Source organism: Prinia subflava, chromosome 12 (genome assembly GCF_021018805.1).
Source record: "Prinia subflava isolate CZ2003 ecotype Zambia chromosome 12, Cam_Psub_1.2, whole genome shotgun sequence".
Taxonomy (NCBI): domain Eukaryota; kingdom Metazoa; phylum Chordata; class Aves; order Passeriformes; family Cisticolidae; genus Prinia; species Prinia subflava.
Genome location: NC_086258.1, coordinates 3793155 through 3814135, shown reverse-complemented (window position 1 = coordinate 3814135; position 20981 = coordinate 3793155). Strand labels below are relative to the sequence as shown.

Sequence of the window (20981 nt, the reverse complement as noted above, 5' to 3'; positions counted from 1 at the left end):
TTTATCCATTATGGCAGCAACTATTTATTTTCCTTGCATTCCTGTATGCGAGATGGGATTAAAAAAAAAATAAAAACAACAACAAAAAGAAAACAGATTGAGGAAAAAAGAAGGGATTTGGCCCCAAGCTGCACACTCAGCAGCTGAGGTGAGAATGGAGCTGGTGCTTCCTGACAACCCGTCAGGTCCCCCATCTCACCCTGCCCAGATGGGTCTTGTCAGTGCAATGCATTTTCACTTGTAAGAAGATTTCCATTTCCATTTCCACCCCGTGTTTTTGCTGGGAACTGCACTTTTTGCTGCTTTCTTGGCCCCAGTGCTATCGAAATTGACGGTCAGGCAGGCGCTGGCGTCCCCAAGGAACGGCTGGCTCCATGAAGCATAAGAAAAAGATATTAAAAATAGGCCTCATTTAGAAACAGCAATCTGGGTTATGGGCTATGCAATCGGCTTGAAAATCCACAGTTTGTTCAGATTTAAAGTATCTCCAAATTAGCAAGTTAGACAAACTTCTGTAAGTGTTCCTAGAATAGTTTTTCAGTAAGTGAAACTCTCAGAACCCTGTTCCTGCCATTTCCTTGGTGATGTAAAAGGGAAGGGATAACAGAAACCTGTCAGTTGTAAAGCAAGATTAACACATTCCCCTTCGCAAATATTATTGATGGTTTTCAAACAGTGAAGTTCTGCCTTTAGCTCGTCTTTGGAAGGAAAAAGCAGGCGGAATCCTTTTCTCCCCAAAATGAGAACGGAGATTTGCATTTACACAGGGAAGGATCCCGACTAAATGGCAGCTGAATGTGCCCATTTGCAGAACCTTCCCCTTGATCAGCGTGTCTGTGCTTGTACAGGAGGACTCGAGAAAGTCTCAGTGTGCTGCTCAGCTGAGTTGTTAGCAGAACTTTGCGAATCTAAAAAGGAAAAATAGGCTGGAATGATGCACGCAGAGCTGCTGGAGCTCTGTTTTCTCCTATCTCAGGACCTGCCTGGGGTCAGGCAGTCTGCAGCAAAGCAGGTGTCCCAGCCTGGGTCTCCTGGCCTTTGCTTTCCAGCTCTAAGCACTCACCTCGCTGCTCGATGGCAAATGTTAGGTCAGGGGAAACCTGGATGCACCTAAAACGTGTCCTGCACACCAATCCAGCTGGATCCCAGCAAACTGGGAGAAGAAACCACATTGCTCAGAGCTGTGACAGCAGCTGTGGGGATCTCTAGATCCCTTTCCTAGGCCAGGGACAGCCCCTTACCAAAATCTCATGGTGCTTGACAGCAAAAAATTCTCTGCTTATGGCAAATGGATGCAGTGGCTACAAGGAAATAGAATTAACAGGGATGGGGCCTCAAAGGGAAAGAGATGTTTTCCCTTTTTCAGGATTTACAGTTCTAAAGCATTATTTAAAATTTACTTCTTTTTTTATCCATATTGGCTACTCATGTGTCGGGAAGGGAAGGGAAGGGAAGGGAAGGGAAGGGAAGGGAAGGGAAGGGAAGGGAAGGGAAGGGAAGGGAAGGGAAGGGAAGGGAAGGGAAGGGAAGGGAAGGGAAGGGAAGGGAAGGAAAGGAAAGGAAAGGAAAGGAAAGGAAAGGAAAGGAAAGGAAAGGAAAGGAAAGGAAAGGAAAGGAAAGGAAAGGAAAGGAAAGGAAAGGAAAGGAAAGGAAAGGAAAGGAAAGGAAAGGAAAGGAAAGGAAAGGAAAGGAAAGGAAAGGAAGGAAAGGAAAGGAAAGGAAAGGAAAGGAAAGGAAAGGAAAGGAAAGGAAAGGAAAAGGAAAGGAAAGGAAAAGGAAAGGAAAGGAAAGAAGGAAAGGAAAGGAAACTTTTTTCTAGTATGACACTTTTCTCAACAAACACCTGACAGGGTTGAATTTTTGTCTGATTATTTTTTTCTAGAAATGCCTAGAAACTTCACCCCTCCAACTTAGCCAGAGCCAGGGTCCCACATTTAATGTTTTGCAACAAGTTGCCTGTTTTACTGGTGAGACTTTTTGCTTTCTCTCTATTCCTGTAGCTGCAAACAGGCACTGTTCTCACACCACGGCGGGGCTGCAGTTTGTTAAGCTGGGAATGGCCCCTGGGAATGGGGCTGGAGCAGTTTGTTTGCTGGATTTCCTCTTCATTGCCATCCTGCCCTTGTTGTGGTTTTAACATTTGATGACCTAGGTATCTCAGAAAGCTGTTTTGCCTCAATAGGCATGTGATGAATTGCTCTTAATTAGCTTGTGGAAATAATATAAGCCTGAGCATTAAGCGTGCTTTGTTAGGGTTTTGACATCTTCTTTTATATGTACATCTACAAATAAAATCAGGTAGATTAGCAGTCACTAGGAAATTGTTGTTGTGAGTCACTGACTCACAGCTCCTGTAGGCTGTCTCTCCTTGCCTTTGTTAGTCATGCCGACTGTGGGCAGGAGTTCACGGGGCTCTGGGGCTGGGGTCAAATGTGTCTATTTTGTCTGTAGGGACCGGGTTTGCCTTCAAATTCACCCCCATCATTCCAGCTGGAAGAGCCAGGTGGCTCCACCGCAGTTCAGCTCAGACTGTGAGAAAAACCACGGTGGAGCTCACCTGGTTCTGTCTTCAAGCACAAACTCCAGCCTTCAGGGGGCACCGAGGCATCCATGTGATGGAGGGATAGCGGAATCGGAGACCAGACCTCAGGGTCATTTATCCTTCTGGCCCCCATTTAAATGCTGGCTGGGAAACACCATATCTCAAATCTTTGCTCTAGGTCACAAGCTTGCCTCCTCCGGGTTTGTCATTGCAAGCCATCCCTGTGTGCCCTGGATGTGGAGCTGCCTGTTCACTTGGGAGAGGGTAATAATTAGTAAAAGCTCTCGGGAAACTCATTCCTGTGCTCTTGCACCCTGGTAGTTCCCTGAAAAGAAGGAACAGCCTGAGGAAAGAGTGGCAATGAATGGGATGGGGGGGAGAGGTGGGAGGGACAGGGGGGTTTTCCTAAAAACACAGAATTCTAGAATGATTTGGATTGGAAGGGACCTTAAAGACCACCCAGTTCCACCCCTCCACCACGGGCCAGGGTCTTCAACTATCCCAGGCTGCTCCAAGCTCCGTCCAACCTGGCCTTGGGCGCTTCCAGGGATCCAGGGGCAGGCGCAGCTCCCCTGGGGGCACCCTGTGCCAGTGCCTCACCCTCCCCACACGGACGATCGTCTCCCTAACACCGCATTTAACCCTTCCACGCCATCCCCCTCGCCCCGTGGCTCCGTGCCCTTGCCAGAGCCCCTCTCCCCGGCCCTCCCTAGCGCGGCCGCGGCAGCAGCAGCAGCAGCCGGGGCAGGGAAGCGGCGGCGGGGCCGGGGCCGGTGCCGAGCGCGTCTCGGCGAGCGGGGAGCGGAGCGGGGCGGGCGGAGGGTCCGCGGGGAGCGGCGGCGGGGCCGGGGCGGGGCGGGGGGCGGGCCCGGGCGGTGGCGGCGGCGGCGGCGGGGCTGGGGCGGCTCAGAGCGCCCGGCTCCGCTCGCCTCCCGCTCCTGCGCCTGGCTCCGGCCGGCATGGCCGCTCCGCCGCGCCGCCGGGCCGCCGCTCCACCCCCGCTGCCGCCGCTGCCGCCGGTGCCGCCGCCGGTGCTGCTGCTGCTGCTGCTGCTGCTGCCGCCGCCCGCGGTGCTGCTCGGCGGCGGGCCCGGCGCGGCGGCGTCGCGGGAGCCCCCCGGCCCCTGCCGCGTGAAGACGGTGACGGTGTCCACGCTGCCGGTGCTCCGGGAGAACGACATCAGCTGGAGCGGCGCCCCGCCGCCCGCCGCCGCCGCCGAGTCCCGCCTGCTGCTCTTCGTCCGCAGCGAGCTGCCCGGCCGCGTCGCCGTGCAAGACGATCTGGACAACACCGAGCTGCCCTTCTTCACCCTCGGTAGGCGCCCCGCGCCGCTTCCCGCCCCGCCCCGTCCCGTCCCGCATCCCGCCCCGCCATCCCGGAGCATCCCCGGAGCATCCCCGGAGCATCTGACAGCCGCCGTGCCGGCGCTGTGTCCGCCCTCCCCGCTCCGCGGGCAGCTCGATGTGTTTTTGGGCTTTCTAACCCTGCCGCTGTGCTGCATCCTGGTTTTTGGGTTGTGTTTTTTTTGTTGTTGGTTTTTTTGGGTTTTTTTTTGCCTTTCCTGCCGGGGAGGGATTTTTTAGCAGGGCCTGAGGCTGCCGCCGCTGCCAGCCCCGGGAGGAGGAGAGCATTCCCCGGGAGGAGGAGAGCATCCCCGCGCAGGCTGGAAGTGATGGGGGCTGCCTCGTGTGCTCCAAGTTGAGCTCTGAGCCCCGAGGAGGTGCCGCCGAGCCTGGCAGAGCGGGAGGGGCTGTTTTTCCTAGCCAGAGCCTGATTTTATAAAAGCTTCGTGTTAATTCTCGAAGCTCGCTCTCGCTTCACGCACAACTCCAGCGCCCGGGTCTGTGCGAGCGCCGCAGACTTTCCCGCCGCAGACTTTCCTCCGCTCTCAGCTTTGTGGGGAGGGGGATGGGAACAGAAATGGTTCTGTGGTCGTACTTCGGTCCTGATGCCGGACCCCGCTGTTTCGGACGGGGTGCCCGAGCTGCCTCCTGCCACTTTTATCCATTTCAGCCAGTCCCCCCCCGAGAACTGTTCCGAATGTCACCTGGGCAGTGCAGTGTTTATTTACTCTGCCAGGTCACCGAAGGGGTTTTGTTGGTCTTTGCTTTATCCATCAGCTGTCCTGTTCTTTGGCATCCAAACCCAGGATAATTCGAGTATCTGCTTAACTCGGGTCTCAGGTATCTCTCGACACACGGGGTTGTGACTTCCAGCGCGTCTCTGTGTGCCTCAGGTGTGCCCAGGTGTGCCCGTGTCCAGGCTCACTGGGGGCAGCTACCCCGAGTCCCTTCCCCTGCCTCGTGGAGTGATTGCCTTTCACTGGGTGCAGTGAGCAGGGAAATGCCTGTCTGTGTCCCCCAGTGCTGTCATTTTACCTTGTGAGAAGCTTTGCTGTAGCAAACGCCCCAATAAATAAGTTGGTGGTACTCCTGAGCCTCTCGGGCTCCAGCTTTGCAGTTTCCTTAGACAGGGTTGGTCAACTGCAAAAATCCCAAACAAACCACTCTGTTTCCACTAACGAAAGTGACAAATCAAAGGTTTGATGCAGTAGGAATGACGTTTACCATATCGTGGTTAAAAGTAACAAGAACTTTCATGGTTCACTGAGTTAATTTTCAGATTAGAGTACAGTTTCTTCAGGGACCGGGTGTGAATTGCGCACTGATCTAAATATATCAGATAGCAAAGAAACCCCTCTGTGTGAGCTTAGATAATAGCTCAAGTTGGAGGAGAGAAATTTGTCTTGATAGATCAGAGGCACGATCTTGTATAGCAAATCCTATTTCTGTGAGTGCCTGCCAGTAAAGAGACCATGTCTTCATCTAAAATTTTCCTTTACTTGCCTGGCACATTGGTTATGTGTGTACTCATGAATATGAAGCATGTCTTGTGACAAATCTGTGGGGGATTTCCTGCCCCTTCATGAACAGAAGACCCCAAAACATCCTCTCCTGTTCCCCTGGACTCACAGGAGTCAGGCAGATTGGAAGATAAACGGAGGCTGTGCCCATGGTGGGATGGCTTCATCATGGTCCTGGAATTAATCAGTCCCATTGCCTCCAGAGAAGGTAAAACACTTGTCCTTCCCCAAGGTCTAGCTCATGAATTGCTGTGGATGTTCTGATATTTCAAATTTGTTGCATTTCTCCCCGTCTCCTGGTGTGGCAACTGTCTCGCTCGCAGTTAACTCTTCTCTGGGTGAGGGCTGGGAGGATTTCTGCTGGCTGGTTTTCCCAGTGCTGGAATTAAGGCTGTAGTTTTCTGTGATGGTGGGTTTTTTTCCCCTCTCCATCCTTTTCTAACTTCATTGACGGCTGGGAACCGGAGAGCAGCTGCTGCCTGGTAATGAGCTCTTGGAGGTGAAAATCACGTTACATGCGGGAGGGCTTGGGAGTGAGTGGGGGCAGAGATTTCTCTTTGGCAGAATCTTTGCAGGTCCTTATCTTTGGCTGATTTCTGATGATTGTATCTCTTTATGCGTGTTGCTGGACATGTTTAGTGGCTGTCTGGGCATGAGCTCAGGAGGACACGTAAGAGCTGACGTCCTGCCGGCTGCAAATGTGTTGAGGACTCGTGAATGTCTTGGAGCGCAGGATCTTGCTGTGAGCAGAGATCACTTTCTGGCCTCAGCAGGGTAAGGATGGGGCACAATGACCTCCTAAAGCACTCAGCTCAGGACAGCCACCCTGACTGGCGTCCTGGAGGGGTTTTTGAAAGGAAAAAGATTTAAAAAAAATGCTACTGACTCTGAAGCGAAATAAGTTGAGAAAAAAATTGAGGCCGCTCTGTTCTGCAGGGCTCAAAAGTCTCTCCAGGCCAGGAGGCAGGAAAGAAAACGTGGCTTTGCTTGGTGGCAATGAGTTTAAGCTGCCAGGGCTGTACTCCTGGGTCTGCTCAGCAAGTCCCAGCTCAGTAAATCTCCCAGCTCTGCAGTGGTTCCTGTGCTGCTCCTCACTCCTTGGCATTTAAAGGAGGGTGGGCGATCTGTAGCTAAAGGCTGGCAGGTGCCAGAGCCTTGTCTGCAGTGGTGTGAAACTTAAAGTCATGGAATTATGTAGGCTGGGAGAGATCTTCAAGTCTAACTGTAAACCTAACACTGCCAAGTCCACCACTAAACCATGTCCCAAAGTGCCACAGCCTCCAGGTAGATGCCCTGAATTGGTGGCTGGTACAAAGCACATGGAGTGCTCCATGTCCCTTTTCTTTAAAGGATTCCTCCTTCTAAGGAGGAAACAACTTTATCTGTTCCCTGACAATATGAGATTTCATTCTCCTAAGTGCTTAAAGCGAGAGCTTCCAGTGTAGCATCCCTGCCTGCGGGGCTGCCTGGTCTGCAGGAGCCTCTGCAAGGCTGAGCTGGAGGAGAAATCAGCACTGGGAAACATCCACACAGCCAGGCCTGGGCCCAGGGCACGCTGGCAACAGCAGCAGCAACAGCAGGAGCAGCAGCAGCAGCAGCTACTCGTGGAAGGCAGGAGCCCACTAGGGGGTGGTGGGTACCCGGGGATGCTCCACAGCAGCTCCTGCTCTGTGTGCCCAGGAGGGCACCAGGGATGCTCCACAGTTATCTCCTGCTCTGTGTGCCCAGGGGGGTACCAGGGATGCTGGACAGCAGCTTCTGCTCTGTGTGCCCAGGAAGGTGCCCAGGGATGCTCTAAAGGGGGGTACCAGGGATGCTGGACAGCAGCTTCTGCTCTGTGTGCCCAGGAAGGTGCCCAGGGATGCTCCACAGAAGGGTATCTGGGGATGCTCCATACCCTCCCTGTGTGCCCCTGTGGGCACTCTGGGATGCTGGACAGCAGCTCCAGCTCTTTGTGCCTCAGTGGGCACCCTGCACCTGCAGGAAGGTGAGCAGCCGAGTGTGGGGATGGCCTCATCCTCTTTCAACAAAGGTAGAAAACTTTGATTCTCTGTGCATCCCTCCCGGACTGCAGCAGGGACCTGCTGCTGAAACACCCACTGGCAGCTCCCCGTGCTCCGTGTCCCTCCTCCAGTGGGGTGTCACAGCTTCTGTGTTTCCTACACACAGGTTTATTTTTTCCCTCCTGCGTTGGAGACAAGAAGGATGCTTCTCCCACTACCCCCCAGTTATGTTACTATAAAATTACTCAGCAAAGCCCAGTGGTGGCAGGAAATGACAAATGTAAGTGCCACCAGTGCATTATGAATTGCTGTGCCTCCCTTTTCCTGAAAAAGCATCCTGCCCTTTCCTTAACCTTGGACACTACTGATGCTTTGTGGCTTCTCCCCCCTCTCTAATTCTCCTAGAGTTACTCTGGCAAACGGTGCAGCTATCATTGACTCTACCCTTGCACAGTGAGGTGTCTCTGAGGTATGGATTTGATTCAGTCAGCAGCCATGTGTTCCCTACAGAAGCTGCTCCTCCACGGCGCAGCCAGCTCTGAGTGCAATGAGGCAGTTTGCCTCCGAGCTAATTTAGATGAGCTCTGTCTATGTGTGAGCAGGTTTATATAGAGGAGAGAGAAGGGAAGAGGCAGACCAATTTTCACCACTGCTCTTACCCTGTAGTGGCTTACATAAGAACAGTTTACTACACACTTCTCATAAATGGCTTTAATGGATGCTGTTTGAGGCGTCTGCAGTGCTTCAGAGTGCTTTGTTTTGGTGGCTGTCACAAAACAGGCTCGTGTGTCTGCGTTCCTGGTGTCCCCCTGTGGCCCCTGTGTGTGGCTCAGTGATGATTGTCCCCTGCTCTTCCAGCTCCTCAGCAGTTCAGTGCCACTTCTTTCTCAACTCTTCCCAAAGTCATCCTGCAACTTGGACTTCTCCTCTTTAGGGTAGGAGTGTTGAGCCTTGAGGGAATGCCCAGGTGTGGCACTCAGGGCTCTGGGCTGGGTGACAGCGTGGTGGGGATCAGTCACAGGTTGGACTCACCTTGGAGGCCTTTTCCAACCTTAATCATTCTGAGTTTCTATGAATACATTAAAATAAGGGAAAGCACTCAGTTCCCTGTGGACTGATGGTAGATATTGCTGTTCCTAGAAATGCTTGAGCAGGGTTTTGCCACCCTCACTTTGGTCACCAACTGCTGTTTGTGCAGAGCAGGTGGGGAGGCGGAAGGAGGAGATCGGGTATGACTGAAGCTTACTGATGCTGCTGTTCAGAAATGCCCTGCCCTGCTCTGAGCTTCTCTGTGGGGTCTGGAGCTGGACTCTGTGGGTGCAGAGAGTGTGCCCAGTGTGCAACTCCATTGTCAGGGCTTGGCCTCTGAAAGTGGGGTTGTCTCTGTGGAAAAGCTGATGAGCAAAGCCTGGTTTCTGCTCTTCCCTTTGCATTAATGCCTCCAGCTAGGCTTGAGATGCCTGGAGTATCAGCTCAGAGGTTTGGTTAATCAAGCATTGGGTTTTTTTTGGTTGTTGTTGTTGTGTTTTGGTTTTTTCTGTTTATATTGTTTCTGTTCCCCAGCTAATCCAATGGGTAAGGAGTCATATCTTCCACCCTGAAACCTCAGTGAGAAGGTGTGGTGAGGATGAGACAGCTTGGTGGGCACCTGGGACTGGGACAGGGCAGATGTAGACCTGACAGTGGGGCTGCTTCCCTGCCCCTCCACTCCCATCCACAGCTGTGTGTGGTCTGGGTCTGGGCCAGGTTCCTGGGGGCTGCCTGGGGAGGGTGTAGGAAAGAGGAAAACCTGGTAGCAATTTCTTCCTCTCCTTGTATTACTGTGATCACTCCAGCTTTCCAAGATGTTGGATTTTATAGCTGGGAAGAGGTGGGAGAGCCCAGCTCAGGGTGGATGTGGATGCTGAGCTGCAGGTCTGCAAGCACCATAACCCCCAGAAAGGCTGGAGGCAAAAATGCCAAGGAAAATGTGTCAGTGCTGAGGCCATCCCTTCCCTCCCCAAAGGCGAGGCTGAACATGGCTTGTCCAGCACAGTGGGGTGTGGACTGGACAGGGATTTTGCTTCATCCCGGGTATTTTCTGGGCTGAATATCCCAGTTAAAGCTGGGAATGTGTAGCTGAGTGCAGGCTGTGCTCGGGGAGCTGCTGCTTTCCAAGAGTACCCGCATTGACCAGCTAGTGGCAACAGAAGATTAACTATGGAGGGAGAGAGGAGCTGCTTGCTGCAGCTCAGCTGCCACGGGAGGAGGCTGGTGGCTGGGGATCTCCTCTGCTCCCCCTTCCTCCCAGCTGATTTTCCATGATGCCTGTGTGCCAGAGGCTTTTGCTGCTCTTTTTCAGGAAGAAATAATGAGCTTTTATTCAGAATTATGCAGAGAGCTTGCAGTCCTCCGTGGGGAATGGGGTGGTGAGTGACCTCCGTGTGCCACCACACAGATGGATGTTACCTCCAAAACTTGCTGCCTGTTCCCTCCTCAGCCCTGGCAGTGAGAAGCTCAGCTGTGTGATGGGAGAGGCTCTGTGCTGCCTTGCTGACACGGTGCTGATGTGTGGTGTTGGCTGGCTGTGAAACAGGGCTGAGCCCTTGGGCTTTCCTGGTGTGACAGGAGCTCGGGCACGGGGCTGGCTGGGACAGCGGGAGAACAGATTGATGCCGTGTGTGGGAATGATGAGGGATTGATCTTAAGCTGCCCTGACACACGTTTGCAGGTGCAGGTGGCTCGAGAAACACCTGCCATCACACCAAAATGCCATGTGGAGCGTGGGGCAGGCTGAGGTTGGGGCTGAAAGAGAAGAAGATACCTCAATTGATGCCTTTCATCACCTGAAATATCCATGGCACAGTCCGTACCTGAGTGTCCTCCTCCTGTAGCAACCATTTGAAATGGGGAATGATGAACCCTGGGCTCTGTCCCCAGTCCTGCCCTGTTGCTACCTGTGGGCTGTGTGATGGCATCGAGCAGAGATGGTTCTTGTGCATAACCAGCTTAAGAAATGGGGCCACTTAAAAGGATTGAATGCTTGTGCTGCTGCTCGGGTCTCAGCTAATGCAGTTAAGGTTTCCAGTGTCCAGACAGTATGGAGACACTTAATGGTATTGAAGAGGCAGAATGGCATGCAGAGGGCACGAGCAGTGATCCTGGCTGCCTGCAGCTGCACTGGCTGGGTGAGGCTTCCTGGGAAGGGGGAAAGTGGGGAAGAAAATCGCAGAGTAAATGTTTTGGCCCACTGCTCCCCCTGGTCGCCCTCCCCATTTGCCCTGCAGGAAGCAGTGCCCTTGAATGGTCCCAGTATCCTGCTGCAGGTCCAGGGGAAGAAGGGACTCCTCACAGGGGGAGGTTGGGCTGTGGCTGCCTGGGAGACGATGGGGCAGACAAGATTCAGAGCCAGGGCTCTGCCTGTGGGCACAGGTAGCTGGTGGGGAGGGGGCAGAAGCACCAATTCTCTCTATTTCACATTATCTGCCCCCCACCACTCCTGCACTCCTTTCTCTGTGTCTGTGCTTTCACCTCTCCTGTCTTAGTGGAAGACAAAGTCTGTAGGAAACCTCGACTGGCTTTGAAAGCAGCAGCAAAAGGGGAGAAATTTTCCATTAGCAGCATCAGCAGTATAAGAGATTTTTTCCCAGTCACCTGGTAACTGCTGTATTTAGGAAGATTACCGGGCTAATGGTGCTGCTCCCAGGCATATGCACGGGAGTGATCCTGTCAGGAGAGCGAGGGAAGGGACGAGGGAAGGGACGGTCACAGGCAGGGAGAAGGGACGGTCACAGGCAGGGAGAAGGGACGGTCACAGGCAGGGAGATGGGACGGTCACAGGCAGGGAGATGGGATGGTCACAGGCAGGGAGAAGGGACGGTCACAGGCAGGGAGATGGGATGGTCACAGACAGGGAGAAGGGATGGTCACAGGCAGGGAGATGGGATGGTCACAGGCAGGGAGATGGGATGGTCACAGGCAGGGAGATGGGATGGTCACAGGCAGGGAGGAGGGACGGTCACAGGCAGGGAGATGGGATGGTCACAGGCAGGGAGAAGGGACGGTCACAGGCAGGGAGATGGGATGGTCACAGGCAGGGAGATGGGCTGCTAAAGGTCAGCTGTGCAGGAGAGGAGCCCTGGGGCCAGGCACCTCCTGTGCTCCATCATCTGCTCCTCCAGAGCAGGGGACTGGCACAGAATGGCACTGCCAGCTGCACTCAGGGGCTGCAGGGGGGCCAGAGAGCAGGGCTCACCAGGGCTGGGCACCTGCACATCCTCGAGTGGAGGAGGGAACCTCTGGCTCCAGCCTGATTTGGGGCCAGGCTGGGGTTCAGGTGCATGGTGCCTTCCTTCCTGTGGGAGGGGCTGTGCCTGTGGAGGGGCACTGCCCTGCCTCTGCTGTGGACTCACTGCAGAGGTGAGCCCCCCTCCCACAGCCCCGGGTCTGTTCTGGGGTGCAGGTTCTGGGTAGCCCAGCTCTGCTCCCAGCCATGACCATGCTCACTGAGAGTGAACTCAGCTGTGCTGATGCCTTTGAGGCTTTGATTCTTTTTCCTTTTTTCCCTCCCTTTTCTCTCTCTAGGGCAGCGGGGTGGCCTTGCCTGTGGCTGGGTCCCTGCCCTGGCTGTGCTGTGTGAGCTGGGCTCCCTGGCCAGCCCCGGGGCTCCTGCCTGCCTAACATGAGCTGCCATCCCCGAGTGTGCCTGGGGCTGTCCCAAGGCCATTCACAGCCCAGATCCTCCCCTTGCTGCTCTCTGTGGTTCTCCAGCATTCCAGGCAGCACAGCACATCCCTAAACTGTGGGATCAAGTGACAGAATATCAGAGTTGGCAACAGCACAGGAATGTTTTTATTGCCTCGAGCCAAGTGCTCAGTGCCATCAGCTTCTGCTGCAGTGCCCCCATGCCAGGGTGGGGAGCAGGGGGTGCTCTGTGTGTGTGAGCAGGGAAGGGGGGCTGGAGCAGAGCGTGTTCCCTGCAGCCCTGCACCAGCATCTGCTCATCCACCCTGGCCACAAAAGCCTCTCCCTCAGCTCACTCTTGCTGTGGATGTTGCTTTTGCTGGCAGGGGCCTGATGAGATAAAAGCTGGTGCCACTGGCCTGATGAATTCCTCGTGCAGGTGCCCCCAGAGCAAGGTCTGCTCTTCCAGGCAGTTTCCCCCCCAGATGGGGTTCCTGGGATGATGGGGCTCCCACGGCAGGTGCTGCCGGTTGTTCCCACCTCACTCTGTGACTGAGCCCTGCCTGCCCAGGCTGCTCTGTGGGGTGAAGGGTGATGGAAACCCTTTACCTTGGCTTGCTGGGCCTCAGCAGTGGGTGGGTTCAGCTTGAGTCAGGCCCTGGACAACCTGGAGAGCTTTTTGGGACATCCTGATGTCTCTTTTCCTTCTACCTTCATCATGCTTCTTCCATTCCTTTGAACCTCCTGTCTGTTTAAATTAGAGGGGTTTAAACTCTTTTCTCCTGCCCTGCCCAGGGAATTTCTCCCAGCCTTCTTGTTGCAGCCACACTCTTTATTCCTCTACCTGTAATATCCTGGGAAATCTGGCCAGAGAGAGGTGCCCAGGCAGAGCCATGTGTTGGGCAGGTGATCCAAGAGGATCCAGATTCCCCACCCTCCCTTCCATGCCATCCAAACTGGGCAGCCCATGGGCAAGCTGTGTCCACAGCAAACATCTCCCATCATCTTCTGCCTGGAGCAGATGTTCAGGGTGGGCAGCTCGGGGTATCTGAGGGGAAACCAGTGCTGGGTACTACTTAATTAATGTTGGCTCAACTAATGGAGCCTCCTGGCCCTCACTGGGGCTGTCTTGGGACAGGAGGCTGAGAAGAGGGTCCAGCAGCAGAGGAGGGATGCTGTAGAGGAGCCAGTGACAGCATTTTGGAAGCTGGCAGGGATATTTGTGAGTCAGACACGGTGCAGGCTGGAAGCACATCCAGCAGAGGTTGGCCTTATCTGTGCAGGCAGGTCCTCCCCGGTGCTGCCGGCAGGGCGGTGGCTGCTCTGCGTTCCCATCAGGGGCTTTGGCATTTTTCCTCCCCCACGGAGGGGGAGGGAGGGCTGCAGGGCTGCATTCGTCACCTGAAGAGCCCCCAGGCTTCGGCTGAACTTTGTGTTCCAGCAATAAAACCGTGCTAGGAAATGTGTGCTGTAACAAAGCCCATGGATATAATACATCCGTATCATACTGTACCTTTCATCTTGAAGGATTCCCAAGGAGCTTTACAAACTCGGTGTGCTGCAGCCTGCCAGGGTGACTGAATGTTATCAGGAGCAGCGGCAGCCTAATCTCTGTGGTAGTATTTCCCCCCCTTGCAGGGGGAACTTTATGAAGTCTGGTCTCCGAGTAGCTCTGCGATGGTGTTTTCCTCTAAGCCTGAGTTTCTCAGGAGGAACAGGCAAACTGTGTAGCTGTTTGTTATGCAAAACCACCAAAGAAATATTTTTCCTGGGGCAGTGGGAGTGGGTGGGAATTATTTTCACACAGCTTCCACAGCTTTGCATCTTGACAGAAGAGGCATTCGCAGGGGAATGTGCCCTCCGTGCAGCCCCAGAGAGGGGATGGCGAAGTTTAAACGCTTGAGGAATTGCTTCTGGGCATTAGCAGGGTGGTAGGGTTCAGCTGGTGGCAGTTCTTGGGAGGGAAGCTCTAAATGTCTGCATGAAATACTTGCTGTGTGAGTCTTTTGTCACCTAATGATCCCTTCTGTCTCTGCAGTCAGTCTCTGAGCCAGCTGATGGCTCAGGTCCACATCTGCAGCCTTTGGTAACATCTGGGCAGTGGCTGTGGGTGGGAGCAGGGAGGGGTGATGCCTCCATCACCCGTGCTGCTCTCCACTCCTAGCTGGGTGTATTTCCACTGCTCTTGACTTACCTGGAGCTGTGGGAGACATCTGAAGGTGCTGCCAATGGTGACAGAGCCTAAAAATCAAAACTGAACGTGGGACCAGGGGCACCCAGTGAAGCTGTTGTCAGAGGCATATGCTCGAAGCACGGCGGGTAGCTGGAATCTATTTTGGTTTGGAGTGGTGCATATTTAGCCTGTTTTGTTTAGCAGTTTGTTTATGGGATGTATTTTCCCAGTCCGTGTAGCTCCCCAAATGTGTGCTATAAACAAACTGTAAAATCAAAAGCAGCCTCTACGTGTTCCCATCAAATGCATCACAGGAGAGGCAGGGTGAGTGGTGCCTGCCAGCCTCGGGTCCCCCTTCAGGAGGAGAAAACAAACCAGTGAGGGAGGTTATCCTGTCAGCTTTGAGTGCAGGAATTGCTGTGGGCACTGCTGGGGTGGAGCAGGGATATCTCAGGAGCCCTTTTGTCCATTTGCTCTTGCTCCAAACATTCCCAGGCTCATCCTGGAGGAGTGCAGGTGTTGGCTCCTGCTGCTCCTTTAGCTTTGCTTGCTCCCCTGACTCTCACTGAGGTGGTTCCTCAGGCCACAAGGAATGGGGTGTGCTGTTGCCAGCATCATTCACAGATCCTGAACTCAAGAACCTTCAAAATGGATCGAATTTCAAACAGGCATTAGAGGTCTGTGCCTGTTCTTACTGTAGCCATTGCAGTTGCACGCCTTGTACCAGATCAACAACTCGTAGCCCTGATTTCATGTCTGAGATGTTTTGGGTTGTGAAATTTCTTTCCCAGGCGATTTGCTGTAAACAAAAAGAGATGTTTTGTTAACTATATCTATGTTATTCATTCCTTTTAGAGGAAGGACTTCTTGATGGCCCTCTGGTTTAACCAATGTGGTTGAAGAGGTGTTAACCTTGCCCATCCAATCATACTGGTCTCTGTAAATAGTATATAAAGAAATCACATTTTGAATAAATCGCTCGCTTGCTCTTTGTAGGATTCTTTTGAGAATTCACAGAGTCAGTGTGGTTTGTGTCCTATAGCCACAGACAACTGCGTGGTTCTTGCTTTAATTTTCCTCAGCGTGACCAGAAGGGCTGGAAGTGCATTTAATCCAACAGCAACAGCCTTGCCTTTTAACACAGTTCCAGAAGCCAGAGCTGCTCGGAGACACCAACTCTGTTGTGTTCCTTTCCATCCTCCAGCCCTTGCCATTCCCTCCGCCGGTGTTTGCCACTCCCAAGGTGAGCAGTGTGGTTCTCCTCGCTGTGCTCCTGCTGCTCCGGGGGAGGAGATCCATCCTCGGGGGATGGCAGCTGGCAGGGAGGGTGTGGGTACTGACAGTGGTCAGATTTTAGGCTTCAGGCACTGCTAGAGTCTGTTGTTACGATTTTCGGTCAGCACAGGAATAACAACATGAATCTCTATGATGGTAAAGATGAGAGCAAACTTTATTCTTCTAAATTCTACTTTTATACAGTAGTTCAGTACAAAGAACATGATTGGTTATTCAGCGTCTACACTCTTTTGTAAACCTTTCTTTTGCTAGTAAACGTGTTGGAAAAAACACCACCTGTGGATGGTTTCTCACTCCCCAAGGTTTGTTTGAATTCCTCTTTAAGATTTCTCAGGCTAACATGAGAAAGTTGCTCGCCTGCCTTTACACAGACACTGGCAGAGCCTGAAGCATAAATTCAGACCAATGTGAGGCCCACAAGAGTCTGCATGAAAGACAAGCGAGCAGCCCTCTCATTCTGGCCTGGGAAAATCCTCAGGAGGAATCCAAACAATCCCTGGGAGGTGAAGAACCCTTAGCAGGTGGTGTTTGTCTAACTTGTTTACTGGCAAGGATGTTTACAAAGAGGTGTAAGCTCGGAATGACCAATCACATTCATTGCACCGAAATACTGCATAAAAAGAAGATTTGGAAGAATAAAGATTGCTCTCATTTGCTGTGAGCTGAGAGTCACGTCATTATTCTCACGCTGTCTGTAAAGTGTAGCGACAGGAGGTCGGGGACGCTGCCTGTAGGGGCTGCTCGCAGCCAGCTCGGGGTCCTGCTGGAGCAGCAGGCACGCTGCTCCCCGTTGGACTCGGTTTTATTCTGCTTTTGTAGCAGCTTGGCTGTTCCTCACCGTGCCGTGGCCCAGCGGTGTGTGGGGACAGTGACAGGGGCTGTGATTTGGGTGCGATGCAGGCTCTGTGAGCTGGAGGTGAGGAGGATGCTGCCGGCCTCAGGGATTCTGCCAAGCTCAGATCCTGCTCGCCAGGAGTGCTGCCTGAAATCCCGTGTGCTGCCCAAAACCCTGCGTGCTGAAGGAAGTATCCTCTGCTGCCTGGGCTTGCTTTTTCAAGGCTGTTGTAAAACCTTTTCCCTCCTCGCTGATGAAGGGTTTTACAGTGTGTTGCAACGAGCCACTTAAAAGCTAAACAGGAGGAAAAAAAATCTTGTTTGCAACACTCCTCCTGCCTGAGTTGCTGTGGTGTGAGATATGGGCTGGTTGTAGGGGATGCTGCAGGAAAGCTGAGCCTGGTGAGAGCCTGTTCTTTGCTAAACAATCCATTGCTGTTTCTCCTGGGGCATCTCCCAGCTGCATTTCCTCCCCAAAATCATGTTTCCCACTGCTCAAAGGCTTCTCTGGTTTGAGGTGTGCTATAAGACATGTAAAGCCAAATTTTAGTAGGCTGCAGTCTCCAAAGCTTTTCTCCAGCAGAAATGGCGCAGATTTATCCGTGGATACCTTGCCGAGAGCTGAGGCAGGTCTGTGGTCAGCTCCTGGGAAGGGCATCCCAAACCACCCCTTGTCCTGCTCTCCAGGGCCCTGCTGGGGCAGAGCAGCTCCGTGCCCTGGAAGCAGCGGGGTTTGGGCTGGGAAGGAAGGGGATATTTTTGCTGTGGCTCTAAAGGGAAAGGCTTTTCTGTGGATTCAGGTCCCCCTGGGTTTTAGTTGCTGCTTGTTTTGATCATCCCTCTCCTAAACTGCTCTGGATGTGCCTAAGGGCGAAGGAGCAGGTGTTAATGTTAATATTCTGTTCCTTTTGCTGTTGTTAGACTGTAGGAAAGCTGTTGGTTGGAATGGTGCCTCTCTCAGCCCTGGCAGCTGCAGGGCAGGTGAGACCTGGGAGAGGAGCCCAGTGCTGGACCTGGCTGGGAAAGGCTGCAGCCTTCAACTGGCTGCTAATGGCCCTGCAGCTTCCCCTCTCTTCTCCATGCTTCTTCAAACTCTGCAAATATTTGCAGCAGTTAAGGGACTGCCCAGGGACATTTTTATTCCTGGCGTGAACTGAATTAAAGGGAAAGGCTGGGCTGGGAGAGTGGTCTCAGTGGGCAGCAAGATGTACCTTGTCCAGCATTCTCTGCTGTGGTGGCAGAAGGTGAGGAAAGGGGCACAGGTCTCTGGAGCATCCCTGGAGCTCTTCCTTAACATGCTGTGGCACCAAGAGCTGGGATTTGGGCAAGAGGGAGGCTCCATGAGCTGGAATTGCTGCCAGCCTCAGGGATGCTGCTGGCCTTCAGCTGCTCCTGCATCCTGCTCCTGCATCCTGACTGAGCTGGGAGGGTCCCACAGCAGCTCCTGAGGGGCTCCTGCATCTCCCCCCTGCACCTCCCTAGTGTTGGCCTCTCTGGGAAATCCCTCTGGTCCCTGGGTCCCAGATGGGGAGCAGTGAGGGAAGAGGGAGGTTTTTCTTTGAGGTCTGAGGGATGTGCCGAGTACTGACCAGGGGCTGGCACAGAGGGAAGGATGCGTCTGTTAATTAGCACAAGATGAAAGGAAAACTTGTCTTTATTCAAAGAGCAGCTTGTTCCAGTTTCATCGCAGTCCCTCAGTTCTGAGCTTTAAAGTTCGGTGAATGTGTGAACAATAAGTTTGGGAAGATGTTTTGAAGCTAGAATGGCAGCATTGTTATGAAAATGCTGAAGGGGAGTTGTGACACTGTTTTGAAGATGAAAGTATTTTTACAATCTTAAACTGACACATTTTTAAAAGAAAAAGGAAAGAAAAAGAAGAGAAAAAGAAAGTTTTCATGAAAGACAGCTCTCAACAAGATTTTCTCTGGCCAGAACCAGAAGTGGCTGAAGTGCACTTTGAGGTGCTGCTGGCTGTCACACTGGTGACCCTGTGTCCAGCATGGTGGGGTGGTTTTTACTGGTGCTACTGGTGTGTGTTGGGCAGGGTGGAATCTGCACAGCCCTGGTGGAGGGAGCAGTGAGTGTGTCCTGCCCTCCAGGCACCTGATGGACCCACAGAGCAGCAGGAGGAGGACACAAAGGTGAGGAGATGTGGATGAAGCATGGACACCTCCCAATCCCACCCTTGCTGCTCCAGCCATGCCCTGACCACTTCTGACCCCACTGCTCTCACTGCACTTTCGAGCTGGTCTGTGAAAACAGATTTTCCACGTGTTTAGCAAGCATCTGTAAATGGCTTAGCCAAACATCACCCTGTCAGTGTGGAGTGAAGGGCAGGCTGGAGCTGCCCATGCCTGGCAGCAGCTCTGAGCTGCCTCTGCCCTCAGCTGTGCCACAGGATTTGCCAGTTTGTGCTACTCCAGCTCGCCCAGGGGCACTGGAGAAGCTGGGCTGGGGGTGGAGGCTGGCATGACACTGCTGGCACGAGAGGGAATGGCTTGGGGTGTCTGGGGACGTGCAGCAGCTTGGGCTCCATCCAGTGACTGGCTGCCCATCCCAGCCTTGCATCTTGCCAGCTGGAGCTGCAATCCCAGCCTAACCCAGTCTGCCTCTCGCTGTTGCCTGAGCTGAGCAACCTCTTGGAATCACAGAACGGCCTGAGTTGGAAGGGACCTCAAAGATTGTGTCTTTCCAATCCCTGTGCCCAGGGAGGTGGCACACCAGAAGGTGTCCCGGGTGTCTGAGCCCATGTGCCCTTTGCCAGCTGCCTGCAGTTCTCTTGTCAGGGATGTTGGTCACCCACTGATGGCTTTTTTTTGGAATTTTCTCTTCCATGAGCACCCAAATGCACCAGCTTGTTGTGATGGGTTGTTTTTTTATTCTCACAAAGCTCTAGTTTCCATTACAGTCCCTTGGACAGCCAGGAGCCTCTGAGTGGGTGCCCTGTAATTAAAAGCAATCTATTGCCATGTCTGAGGGGGCTGTGTGAGCTACAGGGCCGTGAGCCGTGGTCTCCTGCAGCAGAGCTGTCAGGCAGTTCCTTCCTTAGAAAAGACACACCAAAAATTCCTCTTCCGCCCCCAACTTTGTCTTCCTGCCAGCCCTGGATTCCAGGTTTATTTCAGGGTCTTTTCTTTTGGGCTTGGGGAGGTGCAGAGCGTGTATTTTTTGCCATGTGAGTCTGACAAGCCCTTGGGGAGGATGAGTGGGTGTCTTGAAGTGTAAGGGAGAAACTTGGCAAGTGTTTCAGCTCCAGGATCTCTTTGCATTTTTGGCTGTATCTCCTTTTAATCCTGCTGCTCTTAAACTTTTCTGAACCAGCAAAGCCAGCCCCAGCAGCGCTGCCATCCAGGAATACCTCTGCTCCCATTCCTCGAAGGTCAGGTCACAGGGACTGCCTGCACTGGGGCTTCTCCCAGGGGTGCCAGTCCTGGACTCCCCCTGCCCAAATCTGTGGATGGGGATGGTCTTAGCTCCTCTACATCATGGAGAGGGGTCCTCTGCTCTTGGAGGTGGGCAGGAAGGTGCTTGGAGCTGGTGCCTGGACACTGGATGTGTGCTCCATCCTTGGGTGATTCCCAAAGGAAGGTGCTCTCCTGAGCCTCTTGGGGTGAGGCATTTTTTTTGTGTCTTTTTCTGTGCTCCCAGCTTAGTCCCTGGCCTTGTCTATGGGATTTGGGATCTGGTTTTCAGGAGGTGAAAGCAATCACTTGACTGTGCTGAGGCTGGGGAAAAGAGCTTCTTCCCTTCAAGTTCTTTCCTGAGCTGTTGTTAAAGGAAGCATCCGTGAGCGAGTGGATTCATCTGGTGGAAAATCCAACACTTCTGGGTCCTTCTGGGATTCTCCTCTTGGCTTTGCTATTTCCTCATGAAATGACTTTGGCCGAGTGAGCACAGTTCCTGCTCCTCTTTCTTACTCACTGTTATCAGGAGCCTGGAGGGACTCCTGTGTGCATTTCTGAGGTGTGTGAAATCCCCATGTGGAGGTGGGAGCGAGGACAGACCCTCCTGGTTCCCTTCTTGCCACACTGCCTGCAGGCTGGTGGTGCAGAGAGGGCTCAGGAGAGGAGATCAGGGGAAGTGCAGAGCCAGAAGTGAAAGAAATGGGTGAATGGGCTTGACCAGGATCTTCTGCTTCTCTGAGCTGGGCAAGCTGCTTGCCCATGCACTTCTCCATCCAGCAGCTCTTCCCACAGCTCAGCAGGCAGCTGGACAGCAGGACAGTGGCGTGTGGCTGTCCCTACCCATGGCTGTGACCCACTGTCCTGTGAGGAGATGGGGTTTTCACTCTGCTTTAATGAGCTAAAAATCATCTGTGTTGTTGAAAGCTCCCCCACGTGCACCGGCGTCTCCTGATCTCCGCCAGGCACTGACAGCTCCTCTAATGAGGAGGTAACCTTAGCAACTCCACGCTGCTGCTGGGGACCAGCTCAGACCCCTCTGGAGATGCTGTGCCTGCTGTTCACCGGGCTCTCACAGGACAGGACAGGACAGGACAGGACAGGACAGGAGAGCTCGGGGTGCCTGCACGCCCTCCTCCCTCCCCAGGGAGTGCTGGTGCTGCCGTCATGGAGAGCAAGAGCTGGCACAGGTGGAGGCACCACGTCC

The 20981-nt window shown here is 53.4% G+C and overlaps 1 protein-coding gene across 2 annotated transcripts in view; it reads left to right on the top strand.

The window, feature by feature from the left end:
- Positions 1-3409: 3409 nt before the first annotated feature.
- The window catches only part of ASTN2 (astrotactin 2), a 322339-nt gene continuing 304767 nt past the window's right edge, over positions 3410-20981 (top strand). For both annotated transcript variants that reach the window (XM_063410172.1, XM_063410173.1), the window contains exon 1: positions 3410-3856. In XM_063410172.1, coding sequence (XP_063266242.1) covers positions 3502-3856 — 355 coding nt within the window. In that variant the 5' untranslated portion in view covers positions 3410-3501. The remainder of the gene's footprint in view (positions 3857-20981) is intronic.